This window comes from Ceratotherium simum, chromosome 1 (assembly GCF_057802395.1).
Source record: "Ceratotherium simum simum isolate JZ-2026a chromosome 1, ASM5780239v1, whole genome shotgun sequence".
Classification (NCBI taxonomy): domain Eukaryota; kingdom Metazoa; phylum Chordata; class Mammalia; order Perissodactyla; family Rhinocerotidae; genus Ceratotherium; species Ceratotherium simum.
Window position 1 is genome coordinate 26,321,986 of NC_141900.1, and position 22,272 is coordinate 26,344,257.

General features: G+C 35.1%; 1 protein-coding gene across 1 annotated transcript; it reads right to left on the reverse strand.

Annotated features, from left to right (window-relative positions):
- Positions 1–2,620: 2,620 nt before the first annotated feature.
- LOC101400645 (olfactory receptor 2L2) lies at positions 2,621–3,721 on the reverse strand. The gene has a single exon (XM_004439348.2). The coding sequence runs from the start codon at positions 3,676–3,678 to the stop codon at positions 2,722–2,724; it is 957 nt and encodes a 318-aa protein (XP_004439405.1). The 5' UTR covers positions 3,679–3,721; the 3' UTR covers positions 2,621–2,721.
- Positions 3,722–22,272: the final 18,551 nt, after the last annotated feature.

Sequence of the window (22,272 nt, forward strand, 5' to 3'; positions counted from 1 at the left end):
GGATTGTCCACTGAGGCCTGCACAATGTAGGTTAAGTCACTAATAGACCAGAATGGCCATGAGCCAAGGTTGGGGAGTAGTTCTGATAATTTCTTTAGATGTTTTCACAGATGTGTTAAGTGTCAATTTAGGGGGGGAAATATATATATATTTTTTCAGAGTCTTCTAATATTACTATTTCTCAAAAGTTTTATAAATCATATATTTTATATATGATTTGTTATTTTGTTATTTGTTATTTAAACATACATATGTTTATATATGATTGTTATTTAGCAAGTTCACAGTAATGATGTGTCTACATCTATTAATTTATTTGTTTTGATTATATTGGCCAACAAATTTAAAAAATTAAGTGGAATGTGGTTAGTTTAATAAAAACACATAAGCAGAAATTCTTTTTTTTTTTTAATTCTCAGTTTTTACTTCTGATGCAGTAAATATCTATAGATATAATTCACATAAACAAAGCTCCTTGGGGTCCTCAATAATTTTTAAGGATATAAAGGAGTCCTAAGACAAAAAAAAAATTGAAAACCTTAATATCACATATATGGGAGTTATGTCTAATTTTTTTTTTTTGTCAGGAAGACTAGCCCTGAACTAACATCCAATGCCAATCCTCCTCTTTTTGCTGAGGAAGACTGGCCCTGGGCTAACATCCGTGCCCATCTTCCTCTATTTTATATGGGGCGCCGCCACAGCATGGCTCGACAAGCAGCGTATCAGTGTGCACCCACGATCTGAACCTGTGAAGCCCGGGCTGCCGAAGTGGAGCATGCACTTAACCGCTACACCACCCGGCCAGGCCCTATCTTTAACTTTTTTAGGTATTATATATTTTCAAATTGTTTCTATTCTGTTGGAAAAACCCATTAAACTATAAAACAATTTTCACTTAATAAACTAAATAATGAAAATGATGATATTACCTTGGTGCAATAATATTTAGAAAATATTTAACTATGCAATTTTATTGCAGACAATACCTTAAATGTTTTTATATTTCTTATTACCTCCAGTAAATGAATTAATTGCACCTTGGGATAGGGTAATATTGGTCCAGTTTAAATTTTTTAAAAATATTTTAAAAATTTTTGAATTTTTTATTATGTCTCAGTGAAGATTTCTTTGTGTGTCCCCTACAACGGAAGAAGTGCTTAATAGGTATTTGGTCACTGATCTTAAGCAGTAATTGTCTTTTATGTCAAATTTTTGTCCTTAATAATATTTTTCAAATTTCTCCAAATTTTAGAGCCATATAGTTAAGTGAGTGAGGCAAATCTTTCATCAGCAAGCAACTGTTACATTTTTCCACATTAGTATGACATAATAATTCAGTTCCCTGTGATGAAAAAAAATCAATTTAACTTAAATTTGGACAGTAGCAACTTATAACCCATTGCCAATCTGTAAGTCAAGCTGTTAATAAGTTAGTATTCTAGTAAACACTAAACGCTTAATTGACATGAGTATAAAATATCCAAATTCATATCATCTCTTCAAATCTCTCCCACTGTTGATGGAACATACATTGTCACAGTCATTATAGAAAACAGCATGGAGGTTCCTCAAAAAATAAAAAATAAAACTACCCTAATATCCAGCAATCTCACTTCTTGGTATATATCCAAAGAAAATAAAATCACTGTCTCAAAGAGGGATCTGCACTCCCATGTTCATTGCAGCATTATACACAAGAGCCAAACACCGACATGAAAACAAACTAAGAGTCCATCGATGGATGAATATATAAAGAAATTGTGGTAAATATATATACAATGGTGTATTATCCAGCCTTAGAAAAGAAGGAAACCTTGTCACTGTGACAACATGGATAACTTTGGAAAATATTATGCTGAGTGTTATAAGCCAGACACAGAAAGACAAATACTGCATAATCTCACTTAGGTGTGGACTATAGAAAAGTCAAACTCTTAGAAGCAGAACATAGAATGGTGTTTACCAGGGACTGGGGGATGGGGAAAATGGGAAAATTTTAGTAAAAAGATTCAAAGTTTTAGATATACAGGATGAAAACGTTCTGGAGCTCTAATGTAGAATAGGGTGACTACAGTTAACACTACTGTATTATATACTTGAAATTTGCTAAGAAATTTGGTCTTACCTGTTCTTACCAGCAAAAAAAACAAACAAAAAAGCATAACTGTGTAAGATGATGGATATGTTAATTTGCTTGATTGTGATGATGACTTCACATGTATAATTATATCAAATCATCACATTGTGAACCTTAAAAATATGCAATTTTATTTGTTAATTATACCTCAATAAAGTTGGAAAAAGAATAAGTTATTGGACAAATAAATAAAATATTATTTTGCTTCCAATTATATTAAGTCCATCCTAACCATTTATTGTTCTTTCGTCCTAACTTACTAATATTGAGAGATAAAAAAGTATTGTAGAACTGGTATGCGGAATGGTATAATCAGTTTAGGCAGTTTTCCTTTTCATTTATACATGTTAATAAAACCTTTTTGTCCCCGAGTTAAGGGAAAACACATTCCCTTTATACTGATGGGAGAAAAAGGATCACAAAGAAAAACAAGAATATTGCCTTAGAATATACAATTATTATGTGAAGCCTCAATTTTTTAATCTACTACATTAATTTTAGTTCTTTAACTCTAAGCACGAAATATTATTTTCCTTCATGATGGGACACAGCTGAACTGATATGTAACTGAGACTTGGCGACTATGGTAGATAGTTTGTCAACATTTTCACAGAGAACATTCTCCGAATCATTCTTCTCAGGGCACCCAACACCTCCTTATTTCTCAGGCTATAGATAATGGGGTTGAGCATTGGGGTCAGGATGGTGTAGAAAACAGCCAGAACCTTGTCCTCTGTTGGAGATCGGAGGGATCTTGGGCGTAGGTAAGTGTAAGCAAAAGGTGCAATGTAGAAAGTCACCACAGTGAGGTGGGTGCTGCAGGTTGAATAGGCCTTCTTCCGCCCTTCTGTTGAGTGTATGCGGTAAACAGCAAGGAGAACCCGGCCGTAGGAATATGCAATACCAAGGAAAGGCAACACTAGGAAGAGCGTGGTGCTCACAAACACTGTGTACTCATAGACCCAGGTGTCCACGCAGGCCAGAGTCAACATGGCTGGGACATCACAGAAGAAATGGTTGATGGCCCTGGATCGGCAATATGGAATATGGAGGGTATATATAGTGTGGGCACAAGAGTTGATAGAACCCAGTATCCAAGATCCTGTTATCATCAGCACACACACTCTTTTGCTCATATGGATGGGATAGTGGAGAGGAAAGCAGATAGCTATGTAACGATCATAGGCCATAGATGCCAATAGTAGGCCTTCTGCACCTGCTAAAGTCAAGAAGAAGAAGCTCTGAACCCCACACCCAATGAAAGAGATAGACTTGTTTCCAAACAGAAAATTGGAAGCCATTTTGGGGACAATGGTGGAGATGCAGTTCAGATCCATGAGGGAGAGCTGACTGAGTAGGAAATACATGGGTGTGTGGAGATGGGTGTCCAGGAGGATGAGAAGAATCATAGACAAGTTGCCAAACATAGCCATTAGGAAAATGAGGACAATTAGAATGAATCGGAACAGGCCAATTCTTGATGATGGAAACAACCCCAATAAGATGAAATCAGTAGATGTTTGGTTGTAATTTTCCATGGGGCGCTCATTTAGTTTATCCTAAAGACAGACACAACATTAAGTTAGTATAGAGCAATAAGCTGGTTTTAATTCATTATTTTAGTCACACTGTGATTTATTCATGATACATTGCAGCTCTTAAATGAAGAACAAAATTACCTATTTTGAAAAAAAATCCCAGTTTTTGCCACATAGATAAAATTTTGATGAGGCAAACGTCTATGGCCAAAATATTTTATAGAAATCTGTGAATTTGTAAGAATAATATACTTCTCTAGGACTTTATTAGGATATAGATATTTTATCTCCCTACAGAATTTCAGGTATCACCAAAGTCAGACCTTATACTTTAAATGTCTGCATAGAAAATCTATGTAAATGCATAAATTATAGACTCATATTTGAATACATTTTCGTGATCTTTAGGGGATGATTTTTTAAATTTATTTTAAGCCCTAATACCTCTGAAACTGCAGTAGCCGATCAGCTCATGTTACAGATTTATGTTCCCTTTTTGAGTTCTCCTCAAAAAGTTTGTCAAATCAAGCATCTTAGATGTCACGTATGATTATTTGTTTCTTCTTTTCAGAAATCTATGCTGAATCTTATTGCCAAATACCATTTATGTAAAGTCATTCTCCTCTGCCTACTTGTTCAACTTCCCAATGCTCTAGTTCATGTCAACCCTTTTCCTGAGAATCTATACTGCTTTTTCATTGTATTTTCCATAACTGTCCTCAGGCTCTCCCAAAAGAAGATGTGTATTCTGTCCATCTGCTTCTCAATGCTTACATAACATTATCCATTTCTTTATGACACTTTTTCTTACTCATTCTTTCTCGTTTATTTTTATTTTCATTTATTTGAAACTCTTTCCATTTCTAGATAATTGTGGATGTATAAGAGTATATTTATCAAATCTCTGTCATAAAACTCAACTAACATGGTAATAAAGAAATAAATATAATCTAGAGAGAGTGGGGAAGAGATCAGAGTGGGGAATCAGGGATAAAGTGTTCAGGACCTTTTGGAAGAAGGAATTGTGAAAGAGTCAGTCACTTAAATGGAGAAGAAGAAATGGCATCCTGAGAGTCTTCTTTTTTTTTTTTGGTAAGGAAGGTTAGCCCTAAGCTAACATCTGTTGCCAATCCTCTTTTTGCTGAGGAAGATTGGCCCTGGGATAACATCTGTGCCCATCTTCCTATACCTTATATGTGGGATGTCTGCCACAGCATAGCTTGATAAGTGGTGGCTAGGTCCCCACCCAGGATCCGAACCTGGGAACCCCGGGCCGAGGATGCTGAGCATGCAAACCTAACCACAACACCACCCGGCCCACCCCCTGAGAGTCTTCTTAATGGGAATGAGTGGGGGAATTCTCCTTCAAAGGGAATGCCATCAGTGAGCAAGCTCAGCTTGCTATGTCACCAAAAAAGATTGCCATATTTCAGTCTTATGATATTCCTCTAAGGCCAAATGTCATCAGACTTTTGAGGAATTCTCAAATGAAAGAAGGAGATACACACGCATTGAGTTAAAAATGATTGGGAAAGTTGTAATAAAACTTATAAAAAATTTTATATTCAGAGAAATATGAGAAGTTGTTAAAGCCTCAGTATAAATATCATGTGTTATGTAAAAGTAAGTGCCATATAAAAATAAAGGACTTCTGGAAATTGAAAAGATAATAATTAATATAAAAGATTCAATGAAAGCTTCAAAAGATAAATTGGAGAAAATAGATCAGAAAGAAAACGACGACGACCAAAATTAAATGTTTAACAAGCAGAAACGATAAGAGAATTAGAGAATTCAGATAAGATGACCCAACATATACTTATGGACATTCCTAAAAATGCATATGACATAACAATTACAGAGTGAATATTATCAAACAAAAACATTTTCTCAGAACTGTTCTATATGAACAAACGGCATGCAAAAAATACAGGAAAATAAATGAGAAATAGTATATTAAAAGATATTTTTTGAAAACTCTATTTTCATGAAAACATCTTATTGACAATTCTCAACATCAGCTATAAAGATAAGAGTCTAAAAGTTTCTTGAGAGAAATAATAGTAATAAAATGAATATGCAGTAATGGCCAATAATATCGTATCAGGCTTTGCAATAATGGTATATTTTTTGTATTCAATCAATAAATTCTAGAAAATGAAACAATGCCATCAAGCCATGTCCCCAGTCATAAAGTTGTATGTAACTATGTTCAAAGCACGGGAAGAGGGGAAGAGGGTGAAGGTGGTGATGTAGGAGGGGGCAGCTCCTCTTCTATAGTGGCCTGAGTCACAAATCATGGTCTAGTAACCAGGATTTAGGAATCAAGCATTAGAAGACAAGCATATTGTTTAAAATATCAGGGAAACATAGGGAAAAATTGTAATATAATTTGAAATATTTGCCTTGGGCTCAAGAGGAGTGGATTATGAGACCACCATTTTACCTGTGGGCTGTTGATGTCATTTCCATGCACTATTTAAATAAAACATTAAAGTAATACAAAATTATTTCACAGTTAATAATTTGCATTATGAATCTCCAAATAACTTGCAAGAAACCTACAGCGGGGTCCTGGGAGCAATTGTGGCACAAGTGATTTCAATTATTGTCTGACTGTTGACAACTTGCTGAGGAAACAAGGGAAAAGCATTTTCTTTTAATAAACTGGCCTTTGGATTCAACATGAGACCAGCATATTAGAGTGATATCATAGGATATAATTTAGCAGTTTCAATTATTGGCAAGATTTAAAATGCAATATTTGCAATTACCAATAAAAGTAACATTGTGAGTACTCCTATCATTTGTATTTTATATACCACCGACCATGACAAAGATTCCACGAGGTAGTTATTATCATCCCAGTTTAATCTTGAGGATAAAGCAACATAGGACAGAAATAATGAATGGCAAATCAGATCTGTTCTTTGATGCCATGCTACATGACTGTCAATATCCTCTGTTCTTAGTCCTAATAACCTGTCACATGATATCATGTAAAGTATTGTATATGAAAGGGAAGCAACCTCAGCTATTGAATATCTGTTTCAAGGTCTAAAGCAAAGAGATCGTTTTTTCTTATGTAAAAATAAATTAGATTATTTTCCCTTTTATTTTGCTTTTACTTAATGAAATAACAATAAGTAATTCATTTACAGACCATTTTTAAAGGGTTTTACCCTGTCTTGATTTTTTAAATTCCACTAAGACTTTGTGGTTTGGGCATCAGCATTAATGACACTACACACAGGAGACAAGAGCAATCAGATGGTTTCTCAGTGAGTTGGAGAAACAAGCTTTGAACCTGGACAAGGTCCACACACAGAAGAAAAGATAGAGATATAAACTATTGTTGAACATCTGCACTCGGTGGAAGCTGACATGTGTCAAGATTTATGTGACCACGAGTTCTTGAGGTTGACATAACCCTGACATTTTATAGATGATGATAAAAGATTCAGAGATTTTAAGTGACTTTCCCTTGTTCCCCTGCTAGTGCTTTAAACACTAGATGGACAGACATAGATATTTGCATATTAAAATTTTATTTAAAGGAATATCCTGTTGGGGGCCAGTCCAGGGGTGCAGTGGTTAAGTGCACATTCTCCAGTTCAGAGGCCAGGGGTTCGCAGGTTGGGACCCAGGCGCCCACCGACGCACTGCTTATCAAGCCATGCTGTGGTGGCGTCCCATATAAAGTAGAGGAAGATGGGCATGGATGTTAGCCCAGGGCCAATCTTCTTCAGCAAAAAAAAAAGAGGAGGATTGGCATCAGATGTTAGCTCAGGGCTAATCTTCCTCACACAAAAAAAACAAGACATATTCTGTCTATCCTTCAAAGATTTTGAAGTAATTCTGAAATGAGTGGTTATCTCATTTCAGAGATATTATAGTCTTAAAAAAGGAAATTATGTCATTTGCAATAACATAGATGAACCTAGAAAACATTATGCTAAATAAAATAAGCCAGACACAGAAAGACAAACACTGCTTGATTACACTTGTGTATGTAATCTAAGATAGTCAAACTCATAGAAGGAGAGAGTAGAATGGCAGTTGTCTGTAGCTGAAGGAAGGAACAAATGGAGACAGCTGGATCAAAGGCCACAAAGTTTCTATTATGCAAGATGAATAAATTCTAGAGATCTAATAAACATCAATGTGAATATAGTTAACAATACTGTATTGTATATTTGAAATTTGTTGGCAGAGGAAACCTTAAGTGATCTCATTAGCAAAAGAAAGAAAGGTAACTATGTAACTTGGTGGAGCTATTAGTTAGCTTGATTGTGGTGATTATTCCACAATGTGCAAATATATCAAAACATCAAGTTGTACAGCTTAAATATATACAGTTTATATTTGTCAATTGTATCTCAACAAAGCTGGAAAAAAACAAGAGTTATTAACGGGATTGTATGAGATAATGTATACTGGATACTTAGAATGTGTGTTTGCTTAAGTCATCATGGAACAGTAGCTGTGACACTTACCATCTTCATTATCACTACTGACAACAATATCAAGAAGTTTACCATCATATCATTTTCATTCACATGTTTGTCATTACTAGATTTCTCAGCGATATAATCCCTGATTGTTTCTATGCACCATTCCCATTTGATTTTCACAAATTATCCTAGATTAATAATACAGATGTTATTTTTATTTCATTGGAATTTTAGTGATATGAACAGGAATTTAAAAAATAAACTGTGAAAGTTAACCACAGTACAATTAGGCACAGTTTGTGTTAAAAAAAAATAAAAACTGGATAGCTGTAACATATCCACTATTCCTATGAATACCTGAATTATTTCCAGAAAGTGTCCTATAAATTTAGAAAATATATTATTGGCCCAGAGACAGGTAAATTTTGCGATTACTATTTTACCTTTATTATAAGTTCTATTTTATATTTTTGTATAAAATCTAGATAAGAAATCATCTAATTAGACATAACAGATTTATATAAGTTAAAACCGTGCATAAGCAATAAGTTTGTTTACCCTGGGAACCATATAACCACACTGTGCTCATTGGCAGAAAAACACCCAAAAAAATCCAAGTAAGAAATAGGAAATTCCACACTCTATAATCATTATTGAGGATTTGTACTCATATAAGTTAGTTTTGTTCATAGAATTTCACAAGCCCATCAAAAGTCTACCCCAATATGACTCAACTCTATATCTTAAAAAGACCCTCACTCTCTTCCCATCCAGAGAGCACATTTATGAACTAGCTCCAAAACCACTTTCTGTTGTAAAAAGTGCAGCCATTCCGATGCAAATTCCATTAAAAGCTTGTAATACTGGGCTTGACAAACTCTTAAATAGATTATGTCATTCATTTTCTAAACCGATCACCCTAAATCTAGAATGATTTTAATCTAGACAGTAATACACACTGCCAAAAGGATTAATGCAATAAAATCAACAACTATGTGATCACATCACATGCTTGCATGAAAACAGCTCTACTCCTGGAGAATATAATTGATGTTACAGACGCCGTGGTAAAGCATTCTCCACTTAGCTGCAATCTTCCCCTTCTTCAGACACAATGCACTTTCCCTTCAATAAATACGATGTATCTTTAAAATTCAATTGTTTTTCTAAAAATATCTTAGTTCAATTATGGACAAATAAATTCTTCTTACATTTGAATTTCCATTTGCGTTCATATAAAATTTTAGTATATATTGTCACACAGAATCATTATTATTTTTAAAGTGAACGTATTTTCATGGATATGATATCTATTAGTATAGACCTTAGTCTTATTCACCTTAAATCCAGGAAGGAAGTTCATAGATGATATCAGCCATTGACTATATTATCAATTTCACTATTATTTCACAATAGATTATTAAGAGTAAAACCAATTCTTTCCAGAATTGTATATTGAGTTATGTTTTAGGATTAAACAGAGCTTCGTGTTTTAAAAAAGTGTACAAGTGTTTAAGCAATCCATTAGTTTTTAATTGTGTGTGTATATATATGAACACACATACACAATCTTTTAAACCCACCCTAATCAAATTAACTTTTCTTTTTGAAATTCCGTAGTAAATGAGACACCTGAATTTATCAATTGCTTACGCTAGTATTTTATTAAAAAAGCAATTTTAAATTAATTCTAATAAAACTTCTCTAAAGCACTTTCAGAAAAGCCTTAACTCTTATGTAATAAATAAAACTAAAAATGTAATTAGAACTTTTACCTTTTATTATCTCCCCCCTTTTACAACATCACTGGATTGGACAGCTGACAGTGGTCCTAAGTCATTATGTGAACAGTCATTTTTCTGAGCCGACTTCCTTGAATATTTTTCAAACAAGTGTATATACTCATCTCTTATCCCTGCACTTGACATTTTAGGTAACTCCATGAACACTCAGCAGCAACCATGACTCCAGGCCATCTTACATGCTGTTAAGTATAACGCTTGTTGTTTTGTGTGTGGGTTCACTTGGGAATGTCCACTGAGACTTGAATCATGTAGGTTAAGTCACTAATAGCTCAGGATGGCCTTAGGCCAAGGTTGGGGAAGGAGTCCTGATAATTTCTTTAGACATTTTCACAGATGTATTAAGGATTAATTCAGTGAGGAAATAAACAAATATATTTATTCAGTTTCTTCCAATATTATTGTGTCTTTGAAGTTTTACAGAGTCATTATTTTATATATCGTTATTCAGTAAGGACATAAGAATAGTGTGTAAACCTATTAATTTATTTGGCAGTTTGGAGTGAATTGGCTAAAAAAGTTAATATATTAAAATGAAATATGACAGTTTTAATATAAACACAAGAAATTCTTAAAATATCACACACTTTGGGTGTAATCTTTAGTTTGTTTTAGATATTATTTATTTTCAAATTGTTTCCATTAAGTTGGGAATTACTATTAACTTACAAAACTTTTTAAAATTTTCAAATAGATAATAAAATGATAGTATTACTCTCTTTGAAGGGATATTGTTTAGATAATATTCAATAATGCATTTTTTAATTGCAAATAATGCCTTAAATGTTCTTAGATTTCCTATGTTCTCCAGTATTTGCCTTAAGATATGTTTCTTTTGATAAACAGCACTACTAGTCTAGTTTAAAGCTTTTTTTCCCATAACTTTTTGCGTGCAAAATATATATAACATAAAATTTACCATTTTAACAATTTTTGTCTGTACAATTCTATGACATTAAGTGCACTCACATTTTTGTGCAACTATAACCACCATCGATCTCCAGAATATTTTTATGATCCCAACTGAAGCTTCTCATCCTATAAACGATAAATCACAGTTCTCCCCTCCCCACAGTCCTGCTAAATACTGTCTCAATTAATTTTCTTGTCCTAAGTACTTCATGAAAGTGAAATAATATAATATTTGTTCTTTTGTGTCTAGCTTATTTCACTAAGAGAAATGTTTTCAAGGTTTATCCATGTTGTAGCATGTGTCAGAATTTCATTTATTTTTAAGTTCAAATAATATTCCATTGTATGTACATATCACATTTTGTTTATGCATTCATTCTCTTATTGTCATTTAGGTTGTTTCCACCTTTTGGTTATTGTGAATTATGCTATGAACATTGGTGTATAGATATCTGATCAAGTTCTGGCTTTCAATTATTTTTTGTATATATTTAGAAGCATAAGTGCTGGATTATATGGTAATACTAAGTTAAACTTTTAGAGGAATTGCCATACTGTTCTTCACAACAGCTCATTGTTTTACATTCCCATCAGGAATGCACAAAGATTCCAATTTCTCCATACCCTTTCCAACACTTTTCTTTTTACTTTTCATTTTCTTTTTTTTTTTAATAATAGCTTTCCTAATGGGTATGAAGGTTTATTTCACTATGGTTTTGATTTACATTTCCCTAATGACTAATGATGTTGACCCACTTATCATGTGCTAATCTGTCATTTGTATATCTTCCTTGGAGAAACATGTATTCAAATCTTTTACCCGTGTTTTAATTTGGTTGGTTGTTATTATTGTTGAGTTGTAGGAGTTATTTATACATTCTAGATGTTTATCCTTTATAAGATATATTTTCTACAATTACCTGGGTTATTTTTTCATTCTATTGAAAGTGTTCTTTTTTTTTTTTTTTTAAATTTTTTGTTTATTGCAGTAACATTGGTTTATAACATTGTAAAAATTTCAGGTGTACATCATTGTACTTCTATTTCTGCATAGATTACATCATGTTCACCACCAAAATACTAATTACAACCCATCACCACACACATGTACCCAATTATCCCTTTCACCCTCCTCCCTCCCCCCTTCCCCTCTGGTAACCACCAATCCAATCTCTGTCCCTATGTGTTTGTTTATTGTTGTTATTATCTACTACTTAATGAAGGAAATCATACGGTATTTGACCTTCTCCCTCTGACTTATTTCACTTTGCATCATGCCCTCAATGTCCATCCATGTTGTCACAAATGGCTGGATTTCATCGTTTCTTATGGCTGAGTAGTATTCCATTGTGTATATATACCACATCTTCTTTATCCATTCTTCCCTTGGTGGGCACTTAGGTTGCTTCCAAGTCTTGGCTATTGTGAATAACGCTGCAATGAACACAGGGGTGCATGTACCTTTGCAAATTGGTGTTTTCAAGTTCTTTGGATAAATACCCAACAGTGGAATAGCTGGATCATATGGTAGTTCTATCGTTGATTTTTTGAGGAATCTCCATACTGTTTTCCATAGTGGCTGCACCAGTTTGCACTCCCACCAGCAGTGTATGAGAGTTCCGTTCTCTCCACAACCTCTTCAACACATGTTGTTTCCTGTCTTGTTAATTATAGCCATTCTGACGGGCGTGAGGTGATATCTCATTGTAGTTTTGATTTGCATTTCCCTGATAGTTAGTGATTTTGAACATCTTTTCATGTGTCTGTTGGCCATCTGTATATCTTCTTTGGAGAAATGTCTGTTCAGGTCTTTTGCCCATTTTTTAATTGGGTTGGTAGTTTTTTTGTTGTTGAGATGCATGAGTTCTTTATATATTTTGGAGATTAAGCCCTTATCAGATGTATGGTTTGCAAATATCTTCTCCCAATTGTTAGGTTGTCTTTTCGTTTTGTTGATGGTTTCCTTTGCTGTGCAGAAGCTTTTTATTTTGATGTAGTCCCATTTGTTTATTTTTTCTATTGTTTCTCTTGCCCGGTCAGATGTGGTGTTTGAAAAGATGTTGCTAAGACTGATGTCGAAGAGCGTACTGCCTATGTTTTCTTCTAGAACTTTCACAGTTTCAGGTCTTACATTCAAGTCTTTAATCCATTTCGAGTTAATTTTTGTGTATGCTGTAAGGTAAGAGTCTACTTTCATTTTTTTGCATATGGCTATCCAGTTTTCCCAACACCATTTGTTGAAGAGACTTTCTTTTCCCCATTGTATGTTCTTGGCTCCTTTGTCAAAGATTAGCTGTCCATAGATGTGTGGGTTTATTTCTGGGCTTTCGACTCTATTCCATTGATCTGTGTGTCTGTTTTTGTGCCAGTACCATGCTGTTTTGGTTACTATAGCTTTGTAGTATATTTTGAAATCAGGGAGTGTGATACCTCCAGCTTTGTTCTTTTTTCTCAGGATTCCTTTAGCTATTCGGGGTCTTTTGTTGTTCCATATAAATTTTAGGATTCTTTGTTCTATTTCTGTGAAAAATGTTGTTGGAACTTTGATAGGGATTGCATTGAATCTATAGATGGCTTTAGGAAGTATGGACATCTTAACTATGTTAATTCTTCCAATCCAAGAGCACAGAATATCTTTCCATTTCTTTGTGTCTTCTTCAATTTCTTTCAGAAATGTTTTATAGTTTTCGGTGTACAGATCTTTCACCTCTTTGGTTAAGTTTATTCCTAGGTATTTTATTCTTTTTGTTGCAATTGTAAATGGGATGGTATTCTTAATTTCTCTTTCTGCTACTTCGTTGTTAGTGTACAGAAATGCAACTGATTTTTGTATGTTGATTTTGTATCCTGCAACTTTACCATATTCGTTTATTACTTCTAAAAGTTTTCTGGTGGATTCTTTAGGGTTTTCTATATATAAAATCATGTCATCTGCAAATAGTGACAGTTTCACTTCTTCCTTTGCAATTTGGATCCCTTTTATTTCTTTCTCTTGCCTGATTGCACTGGCTAGGACTTCCAATACTATGTTAAATAGGAGTGGTGACAGTGGGCATCCTTGTCTGGTTCCTGTTCTTAGAGGGATAGCTTTCAGTTTTTCACCATTGAGGATGATATTAGCTGTGGGTTTCTCATATATGGTCTTTATTATGTTGAGGTACTTTCCTTCTATACCCATTTTATTCAGAGTTTTTATCATAAATGGATGCTGGATCTTGTCAAATGCTTTCTCTGCATCTATTGAGATGATCATGTGATTTTTGTTCTTCATTTTATTAATGTGGTGTATTACGTTGATTGATTTGCGAATGTTAAACCATCCCTGCGTCCCTGGAATAAATCCCACTTGATCATGGTGTATAATCTTTTTAACGTATTGTTGTATGCGATTTGCTAGTATTTTGTTGAGGATTTTCGCATCGATGTTCATCAGTGATATTGGCCTGTAATTTTCTTTTTTTGTGTTGTCCTTGTCTGGTTTTGGTATCAGGGTAATGTCAGCTTCGTAGAATGAGTTGGGAGGCTTCCCCCCCTCCTCAATGTTTTGGAAGAGTTTGAGAAGGATAGGTATTAAGTCTTCTTTGAATGTTTGGTAGAATTCACCAGGGAAGCCGTCTGGTCCTGGACTTTTATTTTTGGGGAGGTTTTTGATTACTGTTTCGATCTCCTTACTGGTGATTGGTCTATTCAAATTCTCTACTTCTTCTTGATCCAGTTTTGGAAGGTTGTATGATTCTAAGAATTTATCCATTTCTTCCAGATTGTCGAATTGGTTGGCATATAGTTTTTCATAGTATTCTCTTATAATCTTTTGTATTTCTGAGGTGTCTGTTGTAACCTCTCCTCTTTCATTTCTGATTTTACTTATTTGTGCCTTCTCTCTTTTTTTCTTGGTGAGTCTAGCTAAAGGTTTGTCTATTTTGTTGATCTTTTCAAAGAACCAGCTCTTGGTTTTATTAATTTTTCTATTGTTTTTTTGGTCTCTATTTCATTTATTTCTGCTCTGATTTTTATTATTTCCCTTCTTCTACTGATTTTGGGCTTTGTTTGTTCTTCTTTTTCCAGTTCCTTTAGGTGCATTGTTAGATTGTTTATTTGAGATTTTTCTTGTTTGTTGAGATAGGCCTGTATTGCTATAAACTTCCCTCTTAGAACCGCTTTTGCTGTATCCCATAAATTCTGGCATGTCGTATTTTCATTTTCGTTTGTCTCCAGGTATTTTTTGATTTCTTCTTTGATTTCTTCATTAACCCAGTCGTTGTTCAGTAGCATTTTGTTTAATCTCCATGTATTTGTGGCTTTTCTGATTTTCTTCCTATAGTTGATTTCTAGTTTCATACCTTTGTGGTCAGAAAAGATGCTTGGTATTATTTCAATCTTCTTAAATTTATGGAGACTTGTTTTGTGGCCTAATATGTGATCAATCCTGGAGAACGTTCCATGTGCATTTGAAAAGAACCTGTATTCTTCGGTTTTTGGATGGAATGCTCTGTATATATCTACTAGGTCCATCTGTTCTAGTGTGTCGTTTAAGGCCAATGTTTCCTTATTGATCTTCTGTTTGGATGATCTATCCGTTGGTGTAAGTGGAGTGTTAAAGTCCCCTACTATTATTGTGTTACTGTCTATTTCTGTTTTTATGTCTGTTAATAATTGCTTTATATATTTAGGTGCACCTACATTGGGTGCGTAGATATTTACAAGTGTTATATCCTCTTGTTGGATTGTTCCCTTGATCATTATGTAATGCCCTTCTTTGTCTCGTTTTACAGTTTTTGTTTTAAAGTCTATTTTGTCTGATATGAGTACTGCTACCCCAGCTTTCTTTTCATTGCCATTTGCGTGGAGTATCTTTTTCCATCCCTTCACTTTCAGTTTGTGAGTGTCTTTAGGTCTGAAGTGTGTCTGTTGTATGCAGCATATATATGGGTCTTGTGTTTTTATCCAGTCAGCCACCCTATGCCTTTTAATTGGAGCATTTAGTCCATTGACGTTTAAAGTAGCTATTGATAAGTATGTACTTACTGCCATTTTTTAACTTTTTTTTTTTTTCTCAGTGTTTTAGTAGTCCTTCTCTGTTCCTTACTTCTTCTATACAGAATTGATGGTCACTTTAGTTTGACCTCTGTCTGAAAGCTGTACTCTTTAACTACCCTCCTCCCTCCTTTTATGTTTTTGATATCATATCCAACCTCTTTTTTGTGCATTTGTATCCATTACGTTCTAATCGTGGAAATAGATAATTTTTCCTATTTGTGGTCTTCTCTTTTCCCCTTAAATCAGTCCCTTTAACATTTCTTGTAATACTGGTTTCTTGGTGACAAACTCCTTTAATTTTTGCTTATCTGGGAAAATTTTGATCTCTCCTTCCATTTTGAACGATAACCTTGCTGGGTAGAGTATTCTTGGCTGTAAGTTTTTTCCTTTTAGCACTTTAAATATATCATGCCATTCTCTTCTAGCCTGGAAGGTTTCTGCTGAGAAGTCAGCTGACAGCCTTATGGGGTTTCCTTTGTATGTAACTTGACATTCTCTTGCGGCTTTTAGGATTCTCTCTTTATCTTTAATTCTGGACATTTTGATTATGATGTGTCTTGGTGTGGGCCTCTTTGGGTTTATCTTGTTTGGGGCTCTCTGTGCCTCCTGTACCTGGATGTCTGTTTCCTTCCTTAGGTTAGGGAAGTTTTCATCTATTATTTCTTGAAATAGATTCTCTGCCCCCTTGTCTCGCTCTTCTCCTTCCGGGACACCTATAACACGGATGTTAGTGCGCTTGATATTGTCCCAGAGGTCCCTTAGACTGTCCTCACTCTTTTTAATTCTTTTCTCTTTTACCTGTTCAGCTTGGGTAATTTCTTCTAGTCTTTCTTCCAGCTCACAGATCCGTTCTTCTGTATCCTCTACTCTGCTTTTGAGTCCCTCTAATGAGTTTTTCATTTCCAGTATTGTATTCTTCATTTCTGATTGGTTCTTTTTTATATCTTCCATTTCTTTGTTGACATTCTCACTGAGTCCATCTATTCTTCTCCCCAGATCAGTGAGCATCCTTAACACTCTTAGTTTGAACTCTCTGTCGGGTAGGTTGCTCATTTCTGTTTCACTTAGTTCCTTTTCTGGGGTTTTGTCCTGTTCCCTTACTTGGAATGTATTCTTTTGCCTCTTCATGTTGCCTCTTTCCCTGTGCTTGTGTCTACGTATTAGGTAGGTCAGCTACGTCTCCTGCTCTTGGATAGGTGACCTTATGTAAGTGATGGCTTAGGAGGCTTCCAGTGTGCTTCCCTTAGTTCTCAATGTTCCAGGGGTGACCCCTATGTGGGCTACGTGTATCCTTCTGCTGTGGCCTGTTTGCTCTCCCTGTAGGCGCCCAGGGAGGCTGAGTTATGCTCCTGGCCAGCTGTTGTAATGCTCAGCTGCTTGTAGTTGTTGTGGGCCCTTCAGTCTCTTTATCAGCTGTGGGAGCCCCAGCACAGTTGGCTGCAAGTTCTAATACCACATTTGTGTTGCAGTATTTCTTTTAAGTGAGTAGGCCCCCACCCTGGCAGGTTGTTAGGCTCAGGGCCTTACAATTGCTGTAAGCCTCTAGCCTATTAGGTCTCTTGTCAGCTCTCTGAGGATTGCAGCTGGGTGGGGCTGGCCTCAGGCACAGGAGCACCCAATTGTTTCAGGTTTTGGAAGGTGGAGCAAACCTCCTATGTGGGTCTTTGAGAAGTACAAGTCTTCTGTGGCTGAGAAGCTCTGCCGCCCACAGGTCCACACACACAGTCAACACAGTCCTGCCCCATGTGAGCGCCCCGACCTCCCCAAGTGGACCCAGTCTCTCCACGGCGGGAGCCCCACACACTCTGCCACCGCCCCACACTCTCCACCCGCTGGTTGTGCACACCCTGCCCCGCTCAAGTCAGCTCAGTTGCCAGGCTGCAGAGAATCCAGTCACCAATCTATGCAGGCCCACACGTTGCCTGAGGGCTTGTTGTTGGGTGGGGCTAGTCTCTAGGGTGGGCTGCCTGCCCTGGCTGAGCTGGATTAAATCGGTGCTCTAGCGGGTGGAGCAGACCCTGGGCTAGCAGGTCTCAGGGGGAACTCCAATGGCGTCTGTGTCAGCACGCTCACACCAGGCCACAACAATGGCCGCCGCCAATGTCCCAGTCCCTGGAGAGGTCTCACCCCTCACCGAGATGCACTCAGGGCCTATTAGGTGAGTCTTTTGTCACCGAAGCACTGTGCACCTTTCTTTCTGGTGATTTTAGGATGCTTTCTGGAACGGGTGAGTTTGTGCGTGGGCCCTTTAAGAGCCAGTTTTAGTTTCTTTGTGAACCGGGTTTTCTGGGGGTGCTACCCAATGCTTTAGTAGCAGGCAAAGTCAGATATTATGCTGCTGGTCTCAATTGTGCTGGGTCCACAAAATGCCCCCAGCGGGGGCGCTCCCCGGCTCAGGGCCCCGCGCCTCCAGGGAGGTTGCGTACCTGTGAGCTGCTCCCGGCGGCCGTGAAGCTGGCGGCTTGTGAAGGCGGCGTTTTTCCTCTCTGGAAGGGAGTCTCTGCCTCTTCTACCCCAGTTAGGATTGTCCGTTGTTGCAGGAGTTCCTCTCATCCAGTTTTCAGTTCTGTCTCAGGGGTAATTTTTCCACGAGTAGTTGTAAATTGGCTGTGTCCACGGGAGGAGGTGAGTTCAGAGTCTGCCTACGCCGCCATCTTGACTCCCCTGAAAGTGTTCTTTGATGCACAAAGGTTTATTTATTTTTTTTAATTTTGATGAAGTCCATTTTTTAAATTTTTTCTTTTGTTGCCTTTGCTTCTCGTGTCATATCCAAGAATGAATTACTAAACTCAGAATAATAAAGAATTTCCCTTATGTTTCTTCCAAGAATTTTATAGTTTTAGCATTTATTTTTAGGTCTTTAATCTATTTTGAGTTAGTTTTGTATATTACATGGTAATGGTTCAACTTTATTCTTTTGCATCCTTATATTCAGTTTTCTTACTACCATTTGTTGAATATACCGTCTTCATTGAATGATCTTGAAACCCCTGTTGAAAATCATTTGATTATCCATGTGAGAGTTTATTTCTGGCTTCTATATTCTATTTAGTTGGTCTCTGTCTTTTTGTAAGTACCATGCTGTTTTGATTACTGTAGGATTACAGTTAGTTTTGGAATCAAGAATTGTGAGTGTTCCAATTTGTTCTTTTTAAAGATTGTTTTGGTGTTGAAAGGTCACTTGAGATTCAATATTAGTTTTAGAATGTGTTTTTCTATTTCTGCAAAAAAGGTCTTTGGGATTTTGATAGAAATTGTTTTGACTCTGTAGATAACTTTGGATATTATAATCACCTTAAAAATACTATATCCCACTCCACGAACATGGACTGTGAAGACATTTATATATGTCTTCTTTTATTTGTTTAAGCAACGTTTTGTAGATTTCAGTGTGTAAGTCTTTCACCTTCTTGGTTGGGATTTTCGTATCTATTTTTTTCTTTTTGATGTTGTTATAAATGGAATTGTTTTCTTAATTTTCTTTTCACAGTATTCGTGGTTAGGTAAAGAAATACAACAGTTTTTTGATGTTTATTTTGTATCCTGCAAATTTGCTGATCCTGTTTGTTAGCTCTAACAGTTGTGTGTGTGTGTAATCTTTAGGAATATCTACATATAAGATAATAGCATCAATAAACAGATAATTTTACTTTCTCCTTTTCAATTTGTATATCTTTTAATTCTTTAGGCTAATAGTTCTGGCTAGAACTTTCAACTCTTTTTTAAACAGAAGTGGTAAAAGTGGGCACCTTGATTTGTTCCTTTACTTAGAGAAAAAGCTTTTAGTTTTTCACAATTAAGTATAAAGATAACTGTGGATGGTTCATATGTGGCCTTTTAGTATGCTGAGAAACTTTCCTTCTACTCCCAGTTTGTTGATTGATTTTATCATTAAAGAGTGTTGGATTTTTTCAAACCCCTTTCTTGGCATTAATTTAGATGATCATGTGTTTTTTCCCCTACTTCATTCTGTTAATGTGGTACATTAGGTACATTTGTTTTCATATGTTGAACATTCCCAACATTCCATGAATAAATCCAGCTAGGTCATGGTGTAAAATTTTTTTGACATGCTGATGAATTCCGTTTGCTAGTATTTTGGGAGGATTTTGCATAAAGACTCATATCTAAACCAATATCTCTTCTAGTAGGATATTTCTCTTTTCTTGAAGTATCTTTTTCTGGCCTTGGTATCAGGGTAATGCTGGCCTCATAGAATAAGATAGAAAATTTTCTCTTCTCTTCTGAATTTTGGAAGATTTTGAGAAGGATTGATGTTAATTCTTCTTTATGTTTGGTAAAATTAACCAGTGAAGTTATCTTCACTGGAATTGAAGTGAAGTGAAATTCACTAGTTCAGGAATTTAATTTGTAGAGAGGTTTTAATTACTTATTAAATTATTTTACTAATTATAGGTCTATTAAAATATTTGATTCCTTCATAATACAGTCTTGACAGGGTATGTTTTTTAATGAATATGTCCATTTCATCTAGGTTACCCAATTTTTAATGTGCACTTATTCATAGTACACTGATAGTTATTATTTCTGTAAATTTTATAATAATGTGCTGACTTTCATTTCTGATTTTAGTATTTTGAGTCCTCTCTTTTTTTCTTAGTGAGACTAGCTATAAGTTTTTCTATTTATAAAGAACCACATTTTAGTTTTAATGTTTTTCTCTGCTGTTTTTCTGTACAATATATTATTTATCTCTACTTTAATCTTTATTATTGCTTCCCTCTGTTAGGTTTAGGTTTAGTTTGTTTTTCTTTTCTAGTTCCTTAAGGTGTAAAGTTTCATTGTTGATTTGAGACCTGTTTTTTAATGTAAATTTTTACAGCCACAAATTTCTCTCTTAGTGCTGCTTTCTCTGCATCCCAAACTTTTTGGTGTGTTGTGTTTTTATTTGTCTCAAGTTGTTTTCTAATTTCCCTTGAATTTCTTAAACCCATTGTTTTTTTTTTTAAGAGTGTGTTCATTTCCAGGTATTTATAAATTTTCTTGTTTTTCTTCTGCCAATGATCCCTAACTTCATTCCATTTTTTCAGAAAAGATGCTTTGTATGATATCAACATTTTAAGTTTACTTCAAATTGTTTTGTGGCCTAACATAGAATCCATCCTGGACACTGCTTCAAATGCAATTGAGAAAACTGTGTGTTCAGGTGTCATTTAGTAGAGTACTTTGTATGTGTCTGTTAAGTTCAATTGGTTCAGAATGCATTACAAATCCTTTATTTTTTTATTGATCTCATGTCTGATTTTCTATGTATTATTGAAAGAGAGACATTGAAGTCTCCAACTATTGTGGAACAACTGTCTATTTCTCCATTCAGTTTTTTAAATATTTGCCTCATGTATGTTGAGGATGGAGACATGTTTACAACTGTAATTACACTTTAACCAACATATAATGTCCTTATGTGTCCCCTAGGACAGTTTTTGACTTAAAGTTGACTTTGTCTGATAATAATATGACCCTAGATCTCTTTTGGCTACTCTTTGCTTGAATTATCTTTTTACATTCTTTCACTTTTAAACTATTTAGGACTTTATAGATAAAGTGAATCTATTGTAGACAGCATGTCGTTAGATTATGTTTTTATTTTAATCCATTTTTCCAGTCTATGCCTTTTGAATGGAGTATTTAATCCTCTTACATTTAGAGTGATTACTGATAAAGAAAGAGTATCTCACCATTTTGCTATTTGTTTTCTGAATATCTTTTATATCTTTTGTTTCTCATTTTCCCTGGTACTGCCATCTTTTGTGTCACTTTTTGTAGTAGCATGTTTTGACTCCTTTCTCATTTCCTTTCAGGTATATTCTATAGAGATTTTCTTTGTGATTACCATGGGGATTACATATAATATCTTAAAGGTTTAAAAATCAAATTTGAATTGATATTTTCTTAACTTTAATCACATACAAAAATCAATCCTATAAAAATCCCCTGCCCACTTAGATTATTGATGTCATGAATCAATCCTATAAAAATCCCCTGCTCACTTAGATTATTGATGTCATGAATTACCTCTTTATAGCTTGTGTACCAAATAATATTTTTATAGATTTGTTTTTTAAATCCTCTAGAAAATAAATATCAGGTTTACAAGTTAATATTACAGTAATATTGATTATTATAGTTGCCCATGTATTTAATGTAATAGAGGTTTTCAAATTTTAGTATGGCTCAAGTCACAGTCTACCATCATTTTATTTCAACCTGAAGGACTTCCTTTGACATTTCTTGTAAGGCACTTCTAGTAGTAATAAATTGAATCTGCTTTTGTGTACCTTAAAATGTTTTAGTTTCTCTCTCATTTTTGAAGAAAAATTTTTGCAGATATAAAATTTTCAGGTGAAAGTTATATTTCTTCCATCACT

Excerpts from the sequence above, each read along its gene's own strand:
- LOC101400645 (XM_004439348.2), bottom strand. The coding sequence starts at position 3,678 with ATGGAAAATTACAACCAAACATCTACTGATTTCATCTTATTGGGGTTG.